Source organism: Apus apus, chromosome 2 (genome assembly GCF_020740795.1).
Source record: "Apus apus isolate bApuApu2 chromosome 2, bApuApu2.pri.cur, whole genome shotgun sequence".
Taxonomy (NCBI): Eukaryota; Metazoa; Chordata; class Aves; order Apodiformes; family Apodidae; genus Apus; species Apus apus.
The window spans coordinates 16,862,400-16,881,572 of NC_067283.1; the positions used below are offsets into that span (position 1 = coordinate 16,862,400).

The 19,173-nt window shown below is 37.0% G+C and overlaps 1 protein-coding gene across 1 annotated transcript in view; it reads left to right on the forward strand.

The window, feature by feature from the left end:
- ODAD2 (outer dynein arm docking complex subunit 2) overlaps nt 1-19,173 on the forward strand; it is a 79,459-nt gene that overhangs the window by 45,377 nt on the left and 14,909 nt on the right. Inside the window, 2 exon segments of the mRNA XM_051612498.1 lie at nt 9,324-9,512; nt 10,093-10,314. Of these exon segments, the coding sequence (XP_051468458.1) occupies nt 9,324-9,512; nt 10,093-10,314 (411 nt within the window).

Below are 19,173 nucleotides of genomic sequence, written 5' to 3' on the forward strand. Positions count from 1 at the left end.
GCTCTTCATTTGTTCTATACTTAAAAAAAAAAATGATGTGAGTAGCACCAATACATTTTTGCTTACTTACCATTCTTTGTTAAGCCTGTGACGCTGAAGTTCCCTGCTTGAGTAGGAGCAGCATTTTCCAGTTTCTTTGTTTTCCTTGTTATGCTTCTTGCAATTCTACACAGGAACTTTGGCAGTTCAAGCTTACTTTCCATATTCCTACTTGTTTTCTCTAAACATTATAATTTTAAACATAAATCACACCTACATCTCTATATTTGATCTAATTTGTATTCAGTTTTTAGTCCCTGGTATCTGGATGTAGACTTTCCAACTGTTAAGTGTTTCTTATGAAGTAAACTTCAAAAGCATACTGAGGAGAGAAAATGTTTTGGAATTTTTGACTTGCCCCTCAGGCCTTCTCGAGCACCAGAGGTTTGGGAAGCCCAGCAATTTAGACCTGACTTGGTGGATGCACAGCTGGCTGCACGCTTGCCAGGGTGCATGTGGAACCAGCCTATCCAATGGTTCTCGACACAGGCCACAGAGAACTTTAGTGAATCAAGTATCTTGAGAAGTTTCAGCCTCCTATAGATGTGTTACCCCAGAGATCCTGAATGGACTGCCATAACTTGCCCTGAGCTTCTTAATGTCTACAAATGTAGGACTCCAGGTCCTGTAAAACACATAACCGGAAAGCTGGGAATTGAAGGGAAACGAAGAGCACAACCTGTATCTCCTTCACTGGGGAGCCTCCCATCCTGAGTTCCATGCAAAGCTGCTTCCTGAGAGCTTGGAGACCATAAAAAGCCAAATAGCTTAGGAGCTCCTGGAGACCTGGCTTTCCAGCTGTTTGGCAGCCCATCAGGCAAGAAGTCAGGGATTCTGTGCAAACCAGAAGCCAAGCAGCCTGGCAGGCTACTCACCAGCCATCTGGCTGACAAGAGAAAAGATGAAGAGGCACGTTGGTAATTTAGCCTGCCTTTCTGCCTGGTTTCTGTCAAAACTTTTCAAGAAGTCATTGTGTTCTTATGGAAGGTTTTGGTTCCATTCCATTAGCATTTTCTGATGGAATACTGTTCCACTGGAAAATATTTGACCGCCTTTCCTTGTAACTTAGTTTATAAAAGCTTCACATGCTAGTCAACAACTTGTCATGTAGCTTCTGTACGTTTAAATTAGACTTCCTAATTGGATGTTAAAACTCTATAAAATGTTTAAACCCCATCCTTCTCACTTTTTTCTTTCTCATCCTTTTTTTTTCTGCTTCTTGTCCATCTCACTCTTTTCCTATTTTTACCCTCTCACTTGCCACATGGGTCTTCATAGGTTTTAAGGCAAGAAAGGAGCATGGAGATCATTGTGTCTGATTTGCTGCGTAATATAAACCAGAAATTTTCAAGCAATCATTTTATCTAGCACAGAAGCTTTTGATTGAACTAAAACATACTTTATACTTCATGCTTGTTGCTCAGATTCTCAGTGGTCTGTAATGGTACATGTAAAATGTGATATGATTGCCTTCTCATATAGCAGGCCAATTATGGAAATGTGCCAGAGTTACAAAGACACAATTTATTAGTTTGTGTTGTCACTGCATTGATTGTTTACTTAGACTGCCATCAGAACATTCCAATATTGCTGTCTTGCATCTCTATAATATTAAACTATGAGTTAGTGATTACTACCTCATAAACATATTAATAATTATAAGAAGTTTTCTCAGACACTTATTTAAATTCAATTCAATCAAAAAATAATTGAAACTTGTTTATTTTTTTCCAGTTGTTTAATATTACCTGTTTCTCATACATCCATTAATCAAATGTTTTTCAAAATAACCTGAAGCAGATAATGACCTTTTCCCTACTGTGCCCTCAAAATATGAGGGCACAGTATGATATGAGTTTCACTGCTTCTGTGAAAAAAAAAAAAAAAAAAAAGTAGGATTTTGCCATTTACTCAGAACTGAACTTCAGTGAGAGTTTTGTGGAGGAGGAGGAGGAAGAGTGGGTATAGGTCACCAGACTGAAAAGTAAGGAAAACAATAGACAGAAGGACTACTAGCGGTCACATGAGTGACTATGTAGATATTTTTTCCCCTCACCATCTTTTAGACAACATGTACTGCATACTTTCTTGCCTAATGTACTTCTGTTTCTTGAAACTATCAATAGCAATTTATTTGGCAAGTGTGTAACTGTGTGACGATCACATCCCTGAAGGGTCAGAAGTAAGGAATTCTGCTCTTCCAGGCTACAGAATAGCATTGGAGCCATGTTAAAGTTGCTCTCCTTTGCTGCTCTGGCTTTAGCTGCTTCAGTGAGGTGAAGAAGACAGGAAAATCCATGTTGATTGTCTGCTGTTGTTTTCCCAACACATTGCATTTTTGCAACACAGAAGACTCGTGAGGTGTAATGAAGAAGTTTCATCTTACAAAGTTTTTCTTCATCAGTTCTGCTATAGTGGAAACCTCCACAGCTGTATAGACAGGAATAAAATTAGCCTTTAAATATAAAATAATTTCATTAATAATACCATTGAATTGCTTAATAAGAAAAATGAATAGAAGCTTCATTATATAATTTGTGTTTCCCTATAATATAGAAATTCATCTGTTTTATGTCTTTATTTTGGATTTTAAATTGGGTTGTGCATTAGGATGAAAAGTTATTCGGTTGGCAACAGGTGATGGAAATAGCTTCCTTCCTTAAGTAAAAATGGTAGTTTAAAGATGACTCCTGATAACTACAGTTTATTTGCAGAGCCATACCATCACTTTTTTGGGCAAAAGCAAATCAATTTGACAAATTAGGTTTGACACCTTAAGCTTTTTAAGATGTTCTTAGAGAGAAATACTACTTATTTTTAGTGGAGAAACGTGTATCTTTCAAGTGAACTATTTTTAAAGATAAACACAATGTGGTTTTGTAATATGGTGTTTAGCTTTAAATCTTTCAAATAAAGAAACTAGTATTCACTCTGTAAGAAATAAGAAAGGAATTATATTACAAGAGAATTCAGTAGTTCTTTTACAAGAACTTTATGTCTCAACTTAAGGCGGATGAACTTTATTTACTTCATGAAAATAACCACCAAAAACATATATAATATGATGACAAGAGAACTCAAAAATCCTGAATGTTCTCTTTGTATAAATACTGCAAAGATCAAGTGATTTTTTCCAAATCCGTCTTTCTGCAAATATCATAATGCTTTCTGCTCCTAATTAAAAACAAAACATGTAAAGCTGGTCTATCTCACAGTATCTCTGCTCTAGGCAGAAACCAGTGTAGAAATAAATGAAAAAGGAAAGTCAACTACATTTTGTTAGTGGTCATGAATTCCAACAAGATGAAAATATGGGATTAAAGAGTAGCAGGATGAGGCTTTCGTTAGCATAGCAGGTAACTTTGCTGACCTCAGCAGATAGTAGTTGCCAGATAGGTGTTTTTTTACTGCTTGTGTTTGAAAACTCCTCCCTTTGAATTACGTTTTGAAGTAATATTTATCAGTTTCTGAGTATTAAAACTTTGCTGCCTGCTATTTAGAAGATGAGGTTATGTGACATCATGAAAAATCCTGCCCATCTTTTTCAGCTACTTAAAATATAGTTAAACAATTTATATTTCTTTATAACTGTCACCTCAGGTTAAATATTACATTAAAAGTTATAATAACAGTGAAGGTTTAAAATTAAAAGATTTCCTATTAATACTGCTTTCCTCCCCCCCAGTTTTTTAAACATTTTTATTACTTCTTTAGATGTCTGTGTTTGGCCTCTCATTTTTGTTTAGCTCAGGAAATACTATTGTTAAAACAGAAGCATTCGGCCTATTGCTAACACATATACTCAGATGTATACAATAAAATGGTCTATTTTATTGTTTATCAGTGGGAGTGATTTTATCAGTATTTTTATCTATAAAGGGTGTTTCTTAGGCTTTATTCATACCATACAATTTTTTTCCCTGCCTAACTCAAACTGAGTAGCCTTGTTAAGTCAGAAGGGGGCCTACAGGAAAGCTGGGGAGGGACTTTTTACCAGGATGTGTAGTGATAGGACAAGGGCTAATGGTTTTAAACTGGAAGAGAAGAGATTTAGGTTAGGTATTAGGAAGAAATTCTTTAGTGTAAGAGTGGTGAGACGCTGGAACAGGTTGCCCAGGGAGGTTGTGGATATCCCCTCCATGGAGGTGTTCAAAGCCAGGTTGGACAGGGCTTTGTGCAACCTGGTCTAGTGGGAAGTGTCCCTGCCCTTGTCGGGGTGGTTGGAACTAGATGATCTTCTAGGTCCCTTCCAACCCAAACCATTCAATGATTCTATGATTCTAAGAAGAATTATGTAAATTCACTTAAATTCTTTTCTTTCAATTTGTTTTTATCTAGCTGTATTCTAAGATTCTCTAAGCTTTCTGAAACACATTGTTTGTTGAATAACTTCATATGGAACATCCAAGGAAGTAAATGCAGTTTAATGCAGTTTAATGGCTATATTAATAGATTATAGCTTGCAGTATGTAAATACTGAAGTGTAAGCATAATCTTGAACTGGAAATGAAACACTTTCCACTTCAAGTTCCATATCGAAGTCTTGTCATAACCCAATAGTCAACTACCCAGTGTTTGAAAGAATGACATTTACATTTCCACAATGAAGTTTAAAGACTACAGTTAAATACGAAATCTTATCTCACACAAGTAGCTGGACATGACAAACCTTTTGGGTTAAGTCTCACCAGAAAAAGTTGTATGTTGATTAGTCTATAAGGGGGAATGTAAAGGTTGTAATTTTTTCCTATGTGAAACAAAAAGTACAAAAAAGATTTCCAAAGACATGTTATATATATTCTTTTTCTACCCTTATGATACAAAAATAATATGCATGAAAATGTCCAAGAGTTTTTGGAAACTAAAATCACAGAAATTACTTTAGACTTTATAATATGAACAGCTATCTGATCATTAATACAAGTTTTCTCAAAGAACATAGATTCAAAATAATTAAATCCAGACCCCTGCAGTCACAGACACTTAATATAATTTCTTCTTTAAATAGCTTTAAAATATGGCAATTGTATAGGATAATTACACATCTATCAGTAAAAAAAAAAAAGAATAAATAGAAATTTGATTTAAAATTCAAGTATGTGGGTTTGCTAAATGATACCAAAAAGATTGAATTTGTTGTTAAAATTTCTCTGGGGGGAGAAAAAAAAATAATCTTGTAAGTAACAGAACAGATTTTATAGCTCTGATTTCTCTCCTCCTTTCTGCTCATTGTTCTCCAAATTTCTTACTTCTTTACTTTTCTCTTTGTCTTGCACAGACCACCAGACTACACCCACAATCACATTTGGGAAACTTTCCTGACATGTGGTTTCTGCAGTTTCCCTCTGCTTTTCATCACTGGTCAAAGGTTCCATCCTTGTGTTTAGCTGGTTTCACAGATGATTATTGAAACTCTTTTCTTTTACTTACTGCTGGATTGTTTATATATTATACTGTCAGTTTAATTTGACCACACTCCTTTGCAAAATGGTGGAGATTATAAGCTTGACAGAAGAGAAATATGACAAGTAGGGTTATCATCACCTGGAAAGAAAACGTGTACAGGTAGGAAAATATAAAATATGCATATTAGTTCATTAAGATGAATTATCTTATCTCTTCATGGAACATCTTTCAAGAACATTAATAATAATAATACACAGACATCTGATCCATGCAGAAAAGCAAAATAATTTTCATGTATAACAGGGCCCCTTTTGATTCTTAAACACTTTACTAGGGAGTTTTTACCTTTAACAGAAGCCTTTCTCATTTGTTGAGCCAGTATCTAGACTCAAGGTAATGCACGCTCCAGCAGTAACTTTTAAGGAGATTAAGTAAATGTAAAACATCTTATTTTCTTTCCTTCTCCTGTGTCTGCTAGTTTAGCTCTCTAGCTGTCATAGGTGAGAAATTTCTGTGTAGAAACCTACCGTCTACTGCCCATGAAAACTGAGATGAAGAAATATTTTTTTATTCAAGTGATTGTAGCTACATTTACATGGTGCTATGTATGCACTAGCAATGATAGAGGAACTTGTATCTTAGTGTATCCATGGGAAACACGCTGTAACTCACCTCCTTTCACGTGCAGCTCACATGGTAACAGAAGTGGCAGAGCACTACCCTTCCTTCTGTTTCTCTCAGCTGCTTTGCTGAGTCACAAACCTTTATTGTCCATCTTCTGCATAAGCATTTAGATCCTCTTTTAATTTGCGCAAGGATCTCTGTTATGGGTTTATTCTGGGTTTTGTAGGACTTCAGCACAAAGTTTGCTCTTGGATACTATTCTTTTTCCACATGCTGTGGCTTCTGGTTTTGACCCTGACAATATAGGGCTTTAACCTCTCAGTTCCAGTCTAAGAATTGCACTGCTTGTGGTGGCCCTACCCACTGGTTTTGCCTTCTGTTAGAAGGAAACATCACAGCTAAGAGTTCTGTTTGGCATTTGGACTCAGAAATACAGAAGATGAACTGCAGCATCCTCTGGAATTTTTATGTACCAAGTCCATGAGCAATTTGATGGATTTGCTCAGCAAAGCTAACACAATACAATTGGACTTCACTCTGTCCATAAATCCACCCCCAAAAAGAAGTAAATGTAATCAAAACCATTCTTGGTCTCAGGATGACTTCCTAGCCCTGGGAAAGTTCATACTAACCATGTTTGCACTTTCATGTAGTCCTAAAACCTTTCAGTCCAAAAGAGCTTCAGGAGACAGTCTGGTAGTTTTTACTCAAAATTGTCCTGTTGACCTGTTGAAGGAAGCAAGCAAAAGGACTTACACTTGCAGACCTTACATTCCATCTCTGAGTTACTGCTGATCATTTGGTCAGTCACTTTTTTCTATCTTTGCAGTGTAATAACAGTTTGACACCAGGCCATCTGAAGCCACCTGCAATGTCACCACAATATCACCAAGAATCTCCTCTTGACTATTTTCAGTTGGCTCTGTGAAGATTATGATTTAGGCACTAATGGCATTTGCTAATTTAGTAAATAGTTCCATAAAAATTAGATTACTGTCAAATAGCACCTGAGGTTCTTGCTCCTGGTGGTTTCTGGCCTGTAACTATGTAGTAAGCAATAGTTCATGTGCTTTCCTTAAGTGTTTTGTCTTAAGTAATTTGCTAGTTTATGTATTCATTAGGCAAATAACTCTAAGATAAATACTCATCTTTCCCGATCCACATCTGAAAGCTGAAAATCTCTCAAAAATACTGAACTGGATTATAGATTGTATAAAGAAGTCTTGATAAACAGAAATATCTAAGCTTAGTATAGAGGTCCTCTCAATTAAAGTAACTGATGGGCCAATTCAAGTAGAAAAGGTGATTTCTCCAAATTACGTTGCAATACTTGATATTCTTAGGTTACGCACTTGAAGTATCACCCACCCTTTTGCTAATTATTGTGTTTACAATTAAGTTTTTGAAAGTGCTGGTGCATTTTGCAGTGTTGTCTTTCCAGCTCTATATAACTAGGCATCCTGAGAACCCCTTCTAGATGGTTGTTGGCAAAATGTTGCTCAGCATTACCCACAGATTGAATGAACATGTGAAAAATCACTCAACAAAGTAGGTGTTTTTCTATTCTGGCATTGTTTCTGTCCACAAGGAAACTGAAAAGACATTGTCTAAAATAATGTAATCTTACTCAGTGGAACATCTTACCAAAGAAAGAGATACATTTATTTTCAAGCATCTCAGATTAATGGAGTGCAATGGATCTTGGTGTACAGTGTTGGTCAGTGATTATGTAAATTAATCAGTTAAGAATTTATACTTAAACAAAAATTAGGCTTATAACCTGTGTGCTTTTAAGGGTACATGAAGCACTGTGTGCTGCATGTCACTTTATGAAATGCTGTCAGTTCCTCTTTGCTTGAGGCAGCCAAATTAATTGCATACCTGTCAGTTCAGTCTCACAGTGCCAAAGCTGCTGGTTTTCTCTGGTTTACACATTGACTTGTAAACATGCACTTGATAATTTGACTAATTAACACAAGAGTGTGAGAACAGCCAATGCTGTGTCAGACCGAAGGTTCACTGACATACTGTTCTGTTTCTCATAGTGGCCCTCAAGGGATGCCTAAGGTAGAAGAACAGGGCAAATTGTAGCCATGTTCCCCTCTTTAGAATGCTCTCCCACCTTCAAGAAATCCATGACTCAGGAACTTTCTAAATCAGAGGGAATACTTCTGTACTGAATAACTCTTAATGGATTTTTGTTTCTAGAATTTGTCTAGTTAATTTCTAACATGTAAACTTCTAAGAGCTACTGCAGTCCTGCTCCAAGGACTTCAACATCTTGACTATACTTTGTTTGAAAATAACTTGGTTTTATTTTGAACACGTGATGTTCCCAGGTCTTTTTCTAGAAGAGAGATCCCTCTGTGCCCTTTCCATTCTACTCAAGATTCTCTACACCTCTATCATACAGCTCCTTGTTTGTCTCTTTCATAGCCTTGAGTGTCTTAGTTGGTTAGTCATTCCTCTACAGAGCAGCTCCCTACCTTTGATGATTTTTGTCATCTTTTGCTACACCTTTTCTAATTTTACTATGGATTTTTCAAGATAGAAAAGTTGGACCAGATCTGTATATAGTATTCAAGATCAAGGCACACTGTTTAGTTTTCTGTTTGTTTTCTAAGAGCATACTTGGCCACTTTCCCAGAGTCGTGTTTCCATCTTGTAGTCACATTTTATGTGGATTGCTTGTACTCTGAGATGCACCATGGTTCTCCCACACTTGCTGTCATGACTTGTGTGACCTCTTCTCTTAAATATTCCTGAATAATCATTTGCATTGATAAAAGAAAATAATATTACCACTCCTTTGTTTTAGCTGTCAGACTTAATGTAGGAAATAAAAGACATTATGAGAGCCTAAACAGGGGTGTTTGTTGCTATATTACCTGTCCCAAGGTATGTGAGGCACCCACCCACCTGGCAAATATGATACAGCAGGTAAGGGAGACCTGCATGCTTCTGGAGTGACAGCTGGAGGCCATGAAGTATGCCCTATGTTATCTAAAATGACACTAGATGCCTTTAATTAAGCATTGCATTTCTGCCTAGAGGATGGCATGTAAGACAGCCTTATTTCTCATATGTCAATCAAGAGAGCCCTGAGTACCAAATTAACCATATTTCTGGTGAAGGCAACACACCAATAGCTGTAGTTTTGAATAATTATGTCATGCCAATCTCTTTTTTTTAACAATTGCATGTAAATACAGATTGAATATTTGAAAATAATGTTTCTTTTGATTTTCATTTAGGATGCTAGGGAAATGGTTCGATCCTTTGTTGGTGGCTTGGAACTGGTAGTCAGTTTGCTAAAATCAAAGAATAAAGAAGTTTTAACAAGTATATGTGCAGCCATTACAAATATAGCTAAAGATGAAGAAAATTTAGCTGTTTTAACAGACCATGGAGTCATCCCTCTGTTGTCCAAGCTAGCAAACACAGTAAGTAACTGCTAAACATATTATACTAAGTATATGAGTTTCTTATGTCACACTGCATTATACCCAATTAAAACATTATGACAAGAGTGATAGATTTTGCAGCAGCTACAGGGAAGAGCTGTAGAATCCTTCCTCTGTGAGATGCATATTGGACAGGAAGCCACTCTGGGGCTGGTACTAAAATTGCCTTGGAAGATGAGCTTCATTTCAATTGAATCTGTTGCTGAATATTGCTTTTGAGAGATACAGCTGCTGTATGAAAAGTGCACAAAGGTTCGAGAGAGTAATAAATCTAAACCATGCAGAGAATCTCAATGATAAGGCTGTATGTTACATTTTAATGCTAATCTTATCTAATTTCCAGTCAGTCTAAAAGCACCTTTGAAATAATATAAAAATTCATAGCACTTCTTACAAAGAGAATAGGGACTACTAGCTCCATGCCTTACAGCTCTCTCCAGTTTTCAGGTACTGCAGTTAAATCGGGATGCCTTAAGGATGTTTGAGAATACAATTTTTGTTTCCCATGAAATTTTTATGATGTGTTGTTGTTACTTTATTATGTTTTTACCTTCTTCAGAGAAACAACAAATTAAGACGTCACTTGGCCGAGGCCATTTCCCACTGCTCTGTGTGGGGGAACAACAGAGCTGTGTTTGGAGAGGCCAAGGCTGTAGCCCCGCTAGTTCGTTACTTGAAGTCAGATGATCCATCAGTTCATAGAGCTACAGCTCAGGCTTTGTACCAGCTTTCAGAGGATCCCAACAACTGTATCACCATGCATGAAAACGGAGTGGTGAAGGTGAGATGGAAGGTTTTTCTTATTTGGAATTGAAATGATTGAAGAGGTTTGGCATGGTTAAATGAAGAGGTCTTATATTTGAAGTAGTCCTTGAATACTGCTGTTTACCTCAGTTTTTCTGAAGTTTATCCTAAAAATGTTTGGGTTAGTAGTGAATTAGGGAGCAGTATATCGGTGCTAAAGATTACAGCTGGGTGCTTGTTAGGAATGGAAACACAATGTGGACATTCACCTCTAGAGTACTTAACTTGTCTCTGACCTAGGATGGTAGTGATGCCACATCACCATTTTGTCATTCTCAAGTGACTTTAGCAAAAGAAGTTAGGGTATCTTAATGGATAGCTGCCTAGTGAGGCAAAAAGTCATCCAGGAACTGAGTGTAAATGGATTTGGGGACAAATTAAGATAAAATAATAGAACAGCGTAGTTCGTCTGCACCTGTTTCAATGAATTCTGCATTTACTAATAAAAAATCTTATTTTAGGAGTTAAGTATGGGCCCATCTGCAAAGACCTTACTCTAGAAATAATTTTTTTCTCAAAAAGATTTTTCTAGCAAATTTTCATCTCACTAGTTGAAGCCAGTGGAGTTATTCCTTTGGCACAGAAGAGGTAAGTATTATGGCCTGGAGCTGGAGATTGCAGGAGCTCTCAATTTTCTTAAATTTCCTGAAAGTTTCACTGTTTGCAGGCTTTTGTTTTACTTCATGTTCAGGTAAGTGTACTGAAAATAAGAGTTGAGTTATGATGTAGTGTTACTATTAATATTCATTTTATGCCTGCACTAATGACTGTGCACTTTATTGTGAGCAGTTTCAATTCTGGCATAGTCTAATGGTCCTGCATTATCATACAGATATCTTTAGTTTGCTGTATCTGTAGTCAGGTTAAAAAGATCCACTGGTCAAAAATGTTCAAAGGCTCAGTTTAAATGCCAGTTACTTGAACCGACTCAGATCACAGCTGCATTGCACTGGTTACACAACACAGGGGAATATGTACTGTACAACAGCTCAATTTGAAACTAGTGTCTGATGGCTTTTTAATGTTGCTTATCTTTTCAGTCAACTGACATAACCCATTTTCTGCCCTCCAGTCATCTGTTTTTTTCATTCATTTTATTTGGAGTTTTTAGGTTTCCTAAGTTGTAGCACACTGAACATACTGTATAAAGCTGATTCTTATGATATACTTTTGTAATAATTCCATCTGAGTCTAGGTTCATCTTTATTTTTCAGTCCTAGTTAAAATATTTAGACTAATTAAAAGCATTTATTTGCACTTGAAGACAAATAGGGATGTACAGAAAAGTATCACAGGTGTTTAATTTTTTATTATTCACAGTATTCTGGAATTACTATATATTTTAAGGGACAGAAAAAAGAGAACTGATAAAAAGAAGAGCAAAACTACAAAATGAAGGAACTTGGGTTATGTTTATTGCATCTAAACTTTCTGTCTAGGGTGCACATCTCTTATATTTTTCTAATGCAACGGATGTGGGTTTTTATGTGGGTCTGTCACAGAACTAAAGTAGTAGTACCTTTCATAACTGGTGGATGGTCTGAACACATAAGAGGATATATGACCAGTTCTCATCACCTGTGCCATTTGTATCATATAAGCAGATGTGCATTAGTAGTATGATGGGAAGCAGCTGCATTTGGTCCGTGTTGAGACTAACAGCCAGGGTAGCAGTTCTGCTGAAAAGGACCTGGAGAGTAGGTTCAGCAAGCTGAACACAAGCCAGCAGGGTGCCCGGGGAGTGATGAAGACTAATGGGATCCTGGGCTGTGTTAGCAGGAGCACAGCCAGTAGGTCAGGGTTAGTGACTTAGCACTTACTAAATCACATCAGGAGAACTGTGTTCAGTTTGGGCTCCAAGTCCAGTGGAGGGCCATGGAGATGGCTGGGGACTGAAGCACAGGACTTGTGAAGGAACTGAGCTTGTCTGGCTTTGAGAAAGGGCTTTGGGCAGCAGTGCTTACTAGCAGTCTGCCGGTACCTAAGAGAAGCTTATTGAGGTGACAAAGGCAGGCTCTTTACTGTGAACTGACTGCAAACAAAACTCATTCTGTAGTCAATATTTAAAATGCAGCCAAATCTGATCAAGAATTAAGAGGTTAAAGAGTGTTAAGATAAAAAACACCTGTGATTGTGCGTTGCCATGAAGGACCTGGAATAATTCTTCATACCTGCTAAGTATCACAATATGCATAAGTCTTGGGAAGTATTTTTGGAAGTGGTTCAGAATATCAGTGAAATCTCTAAATTTAAAAGGCTGCACCGTTGCTTCACACCATAAGCCATTCGGTTTGGTAGACTGAAATCTCTTCATAGCCAGGAGATTACTTTGAACCAAATCCATATCTGGAAAAAGAAACATTATGATTCCTTACTATTAATTTTCCTTACTGACAGCAAACAATGAAATATCATTGGAAGACACTAATTTACCTGAAGGAGTAGTTCTCACTAGTCTCCCAAAAAGTAAAAATAATTGAAGTTCACTGGAGTGTTTTCAGATAAACTAAATCAAACTAGTCAGGTAGTTGATGTCATTCATACTAAAGACTGTCAGCCAATTACAGACAAATGTCCTGAGTAGGGGTAAATCATTAAGTAAGACACTGGAACAGGTTGCCCAGGGAAATTGTGGGTGCCCCTCCCTGAAGTGTTCAAGGCCAGGTTGAATGGGACTCTGAGCAACCTGGTCTAGTGGGAGGTGTCCCTGCCCATGCAGGGGGTTGGAATTAGATGATCTTCAAGGTCCTTTCCAGCTCAAACCATTCTATGATTCTATGATGATTAAGAAGAGATCTGTCCAGCTCCTCAAGTAAACTATGTTCTGTTCCGTGTCTTCCTGAAGTCAATTTGTATAGCATAGAAATGGATGTCCTAGGGTCACCCAACAAATTTGTAACAATGAGGTGTAACAATTTACAATTGTAAATTGAGCCTTGAAAACAACTTTGGTACTTCTAAAATCAGAATATATTAATTACTTTAAGAAATCCATCCAGCTGAAGAAATTCTTTAAACCCATGCCATAATTAGTATAAGAGCTACAGATAAGTATTCAAGCTACATGGAATTATCTTATTCAACACCTGCACATATTTCATTTTTCTGTGTTTGTTCAATTATATTGAAGTGAACATTCATGGAAGTGCTTAATTACAAGTGCTGCAGACATTAATCTGGAGAATATGAAGTGATTATATATAAACAAACAAAAACATTCTTCACAAATAATGTTTGTGTATTTTTAATTATCCAGATATTTTAAAATAGCATTTTTTCTAACATAGTAAGTATAAATGGAGCTGTTATTAAAGCTTTATTCCTTTAAGCCTTTAAGAAATCCTTAACAAAGGCAAATTGATAAAATTAATAAGTCTAAGCAGTAGGACTCTGGAGCAGTTCCCAGCTCTTATGTCCAAGTGTCATAGCCTGGCCACATATTGACTGCACATTAGGACTAAACCTGGATGCATACATTCTGGTCTGTGGCAAAAAAAGAAAAAAAGCAGATGCAGAACTGGAACCACAGTATGTAGCCATATTGCAAAATGCATTTGCCTTTCAACTAGGATGTAGCCAGTGAGAATCCACTATCAGTGTATGTGTTTAAGTTAAGAAGGCTTGGAGATCCATGTTAATAAACTGTGAAAAACCTGTTCTCCTTAGGCCATAAAGTGACAGAAGTGCAGTGAGAGGTCATCAAAGCTAACTCTCTTGAGCTATCTTAAGCATTCTTAGCAGTCTAGCTTTGGCAGCAGGGAGCTCAGTATCAGGTGATTCACCTTATTCTAGCACTATGACTGCACTATAGGCATATCCATTTTGGAAAAAGTGAGTAGTTTGGTTTTGCCCTGATTTTTTGGGGAATAGAATTCTCCCACGCACAAGAGGACAATACCCGTGGTTGTCTAGAGCCTCTAACCCTAAATAAAGCCTAGTTTAATTAGCAATTATCCTGCTGCGATGTTCCAAACCACTCTGTAATGCTTGTATGTTGTATTATACCTAGAATGGCAAAGCTGCCAAGCAAAGTGTAGCAACAAACAGGCCTTTTTGGAAGATGTATCAGACCAGTGAGGCATAGTGGTTCCTATCCAGTGAGGGTGCCCATATAATTAAGAGAAGCATGGTGGGCAGGCTGAGAAAATATGTTCTGTTGCACCTACAATAGTTTCTCCAGGTGTGCCAGTCCAAGTGCTTCTGTTCTGTGTAGCCAGAGCTGAGCAAACCATGAAGCAAATCAACACACACACCATGACAGCTCAGGGCATAGCTGGCCAATCCACCAGTGCTTATGTGCTGGCACTGTTGGAATTCCCATCAAGAATCAAGTGCTGGACTTTCAGAAAGGCTAAAGAGGCTTTCCCAGATGGCAAGGAGAGTGGGAGGAGGAGATTTAGTTGCTCAAATGCTAGAGTCTCTACAGTGCTGAATCTTGCCAGGCCTATGCAGTTGTCCTGCCCGGCACAGGTGGGACAGCAGTGCTGGGTCTGTGCTACTGGGGAGCTTTGCACCACACTTCCCAGTGATGTCAGAATGCCCAGTTGTTTTCATTCTTCTAGCCTCTTCAGTGAATAGTTGACTGAAAGCATACTTTGTATTTATGTAGGGGGTTTTATGTACAGATTTTTCCAGGACCAATAATATTTTTCCTTCTGGAAAATTTGCCTGGGTTCCTTTAATATTTTTTCATCCTTTTACCAGATATCTGGTGTTTCAGTAATCACGCCTGGTTGGATTAATGTCTCAGCTGGTGTGGTTCTGACTAGCTTGCAATACATGTATAATCCCAGGTGTTCTTCAGCACATGTTCATGTGCTGTGTTCATATGCACAGAAAGCCTGATGCTTCAGGGAAACATTTACTCTGTGTGAATGACACAGTTGCTGACTGCTTGAACGATTGGTCAGAGACTCTAAAAGCATCAGACATTATGACCACTCGCTACACAATGTGTACATACATGTTACTATTCAGGAAACCAGGAATAAAAATACATAGGGAAAGTAATTTCAGCCAGATTCTCTAATTTCACATTTTGCCACTGCTACAGACATATTTGGTAATCCCAAAACAACAGGAATATGTGCACGGTTGTGAGAGAAAACCAGGGTTCCAAGCTTTCACCTATTTGTAAGTACATCCAAAACACATTCTGTTTTCTCAAGCAAGGCTATGTGACAAAAATATTGGAAATACTGCTGTATATCATCTGCCACATGAAATTCAGAGTAGATAAACAGGGTGATTTTGGAGGAAGTTTAAAAAGACAGTTTATGGAGTTTTTCTTTTATGTTCAGTTCCACACTCAATATTCTTATGACTGGGAATGAAACAATAGTTATGACCTGTGACAGATGAATCAATGCTTTCTTTCAACCAAACACCAAAAAATGTTTCCTCTTTCTGAAGTAAAAATTCATGGTTGTGCTGGAAAAGAGATTTGTATTTTGAAAGACCCAGTAATGACATGTGTGACACTAGAAAGCAGGAGAAATTTTTAGACATCAGACTAAGGAAGAGGCATCAACCTGAACTCAAGATTGGAAATAGCTTTCCACAAACCAAGGGAGAAGAGAAATCCTGGGGGGGACTGGCAGTTTATAGCCAAGATCAGGAGGATTAACCAGCAACATTCTTCACACTTGGAGTCTGTCACAATTAGAGGAAAGAGAAATAGGAAAAGTCACAGACAACTGAAAGTATCCAGCTATCACCACATTCTGGAGGGAAACAGCAGAAAAATTCCCTTAAAATGTAGCTGTTGCAAAGGAACAAAGATATCTACCTGTTGTTGACTGCTTCTGAAACCTTAGAACAATCAAACTTGTTCATGTAGTTTTCCAGCTGTCCACTGAAGAGTACAGAATTTTTATGGGGAAGCTCTTTTAAGATTAATTGTAGAAAAACTGTTCTGCAAGGCACACACAGATGAGAAGGTGCAACTTCTTTATTAGTGAAAAAATGAGTCTAAGCATGTTTTAACGAATTCGAGTCATCTGAAGATCCTGAAGGAATACTTAAATCACTGACCTAGAGACCAAGTCACTGTTTCTAAATTAATCCAGTGCTTCTCTGTGTTGGTCACACTTTTTCTTGGTTATGTTGGCAAGGCATCGATTGGGATATGCGTCTGAAGTGAGTGGGAGAGGATGGTGGGATGTATAGGCACCTTACAAAACTGCTCATAATATTACTTCTAAAATACCACAGATTTTGGAAGATCCAAAGTATATGCAAGTGAAAACCATATAACTGATTATTATGGGTCATTCTTTCTTTGAAAATGAGGAAAGATAAAAGGTAATCTATTGTGGAAGTTGATTTCTGACTTTGTTAGGGATATAAAGCATTTGTTTTTGTGGCATATCATTATTTCTGTGTAAAGAAGGCATAGGAAAGTTGAATGGCCTCATTACCTACAGAGTTGAGGCCAGTCTTTTAAGATAAGGCTAATGAGCCCTCTGAGGAGGTTATTAAAGAAATGAAGAAAAGGGAAAATAAACACCCAAAATCAAGTTGTGGAAGAACAAAATTAATCAAACTCATAATTAATCTTCATTTTAAATGCTTACATTGTGGACATGCCCAACTGAAATTTACTCAGTCTTATAATATAGTCAAGGAAGAGGAATAGATTCTTTACTGTGCTTCATCTCTCCTAATTTAGACATTTATGAAAAGATAGGCATCTAAGTCTCTACTGGCAGTATTTTCTAGTCTTCTTAGGCTATAATGGGAGTGCAAGTTCGAAGTGCAGCCCTGCACATCCACACTGTAGTTATCTGTGTTTAATCCCAGGGCAGTGAAGAACTTGTTTAAATTACTATACAGTCCTGTTCACTATTAGATAGGAATGACAGAATTCTGAATAATAGTGCAATAAGAAAGAGCTATTAAAAAATAATTTATTCTCTTCCTAGAAAAATACAGATGAGGTGCATTTATGTGCTGTGATGGTGATGATACACTATCTGCCCAGCAGTAACTGAAGCCCATTTTGAACATGTTCTAATAAAGCCAGATGTTTTAAATCAGTGGATCTAACTAACTTGAGTCCAGGGATTTTGAAAAAGATCTTTGGAGTATTAAGGATGGATTCCTTTCATCTAACTTTGGCCACTTTTAGGTATGAAGTTTAAAGCAGTCTAAACTAAGACACCTCCTGTAGTCGGTGGAAAGTGAGGGAGGCACCTGCAAACCTGTGCTATCTGAAAGTAGATGCTCAAGATATCTGGAGGGAATAGGCTTATGAAAGTTCCTAGTTTTCTCCACTGAGTATAGAAAGGACCTAGGTGACGAGCTCAGACTAAACATCTAGCTTTCAGACAGCTGAATTTAAATTAATATCCTCCTGAATGTTGTTTTTCAACAAGCCGTGCAGTACAGGGGAAGTTACAGGGCTGGAAGAAGGGTAATGTGCCAATATTTTAAAAGCCTAAATAAGATTATAGCCCTGTAAACTGGACAGTGTTCTCACATTAAATAATTGTAGGTACATACATTATAATACAAGAAGAGATCATTTTATTGATCTAGTCTGACTAGCCTTGCTCATACAAACCAAAGACATTGCTTCAATTTATTTCTGTTTGGAATAGAGTATATCTTTTAGAAAAACACTGACTCTTTACTTAAAAAATTCCAGCAATGGAAAATCTACTAGAGCCATCAGAACTTGTTCCAGTAGTTAAATACCTTCCCCATAAAAACATTTTCACCTTATTTGTAGTCTAAGGTTTGTCTAACTTTATCTTATGCAAGTCCATGTATGATACTGTTGCTTGGTAAACTGAAAAGCCCTATGTAACTTCTGTTCTCAGATACATTCTTATTGAGTAAGATAAAATTGTCACATTGTCAAGTTTTAAATTAGCTAAGATAGTGTAATATGGGATGGAATTTCTGTCTTTTTAATTCTTTAATTATATTTGTGTGTCAGTTCTAAATTTTTTCTTTTTGAACTTCCCGTTTGGACTGAATTCCAACATAGTTCAAAACAGGCTTCCATATTCCAGTAATATCTGTATGAATACTTGAAACAGGTAAAATAACATCCCTGTTTCTATGTAAGCTCTGCTTGAACCTCAGAGCTTTTCATTATTCTGTTTGGCCACAGTACTGCCCTTAAAGTTCATATTCAGCCAGTTTTCTACTTTGATTTCCATGTCTTTTTGGAAACTGTTCCTCAGGTTAGACCTTCACATGCTATAATGTTGGCCTTCATGCACAGGAGTAAAAAAATAGGTAATGTTGTTAATGTAAATCACCAGTGAATTTAGACCATGTGATACAAGTTGATTTTTTTTCCCCAGGAGATTAAATCGGATTTGAATTGTTGTCAATATGAGTTAGGTCTCATTTTTATAAGAATAATTCACAATTAAAGCAGCCAAAAAATTTACTCAAGCATTTTATTGTTTTAGAGAGGAAAATTATGAAAGACCAAGACACTGACTCTTCTTGTAAATGCATTTAAAACAAAATATTGCCTTTCCACAATGGGTGATTCTAGGTCAAACAGAGATATTATTAGTCAGAAAACTGTTCACTGGCTGAGAAAGTGGAAAATACTTTTGAATTATGTAGATGCAAATGCATTAAGATTGGTAAAAATAATAATTGTGGCCTTGATTGTAAAGTATGAAGCTAAAAAATGCCTGTTCTGCTCATCCATGAAATTCTTCATTTGCAAGTACCTGCTCAGGTGATACATTAATGTTCTAGAACATGTAGGGAAATCCTCCCAATAAGGTAGTTTTCAGTATCTCGTAGGAGGACATCATGATGCTTCAACTTAGTTTGTGCTTGAATTCTGAATAATGAAATAATAAAT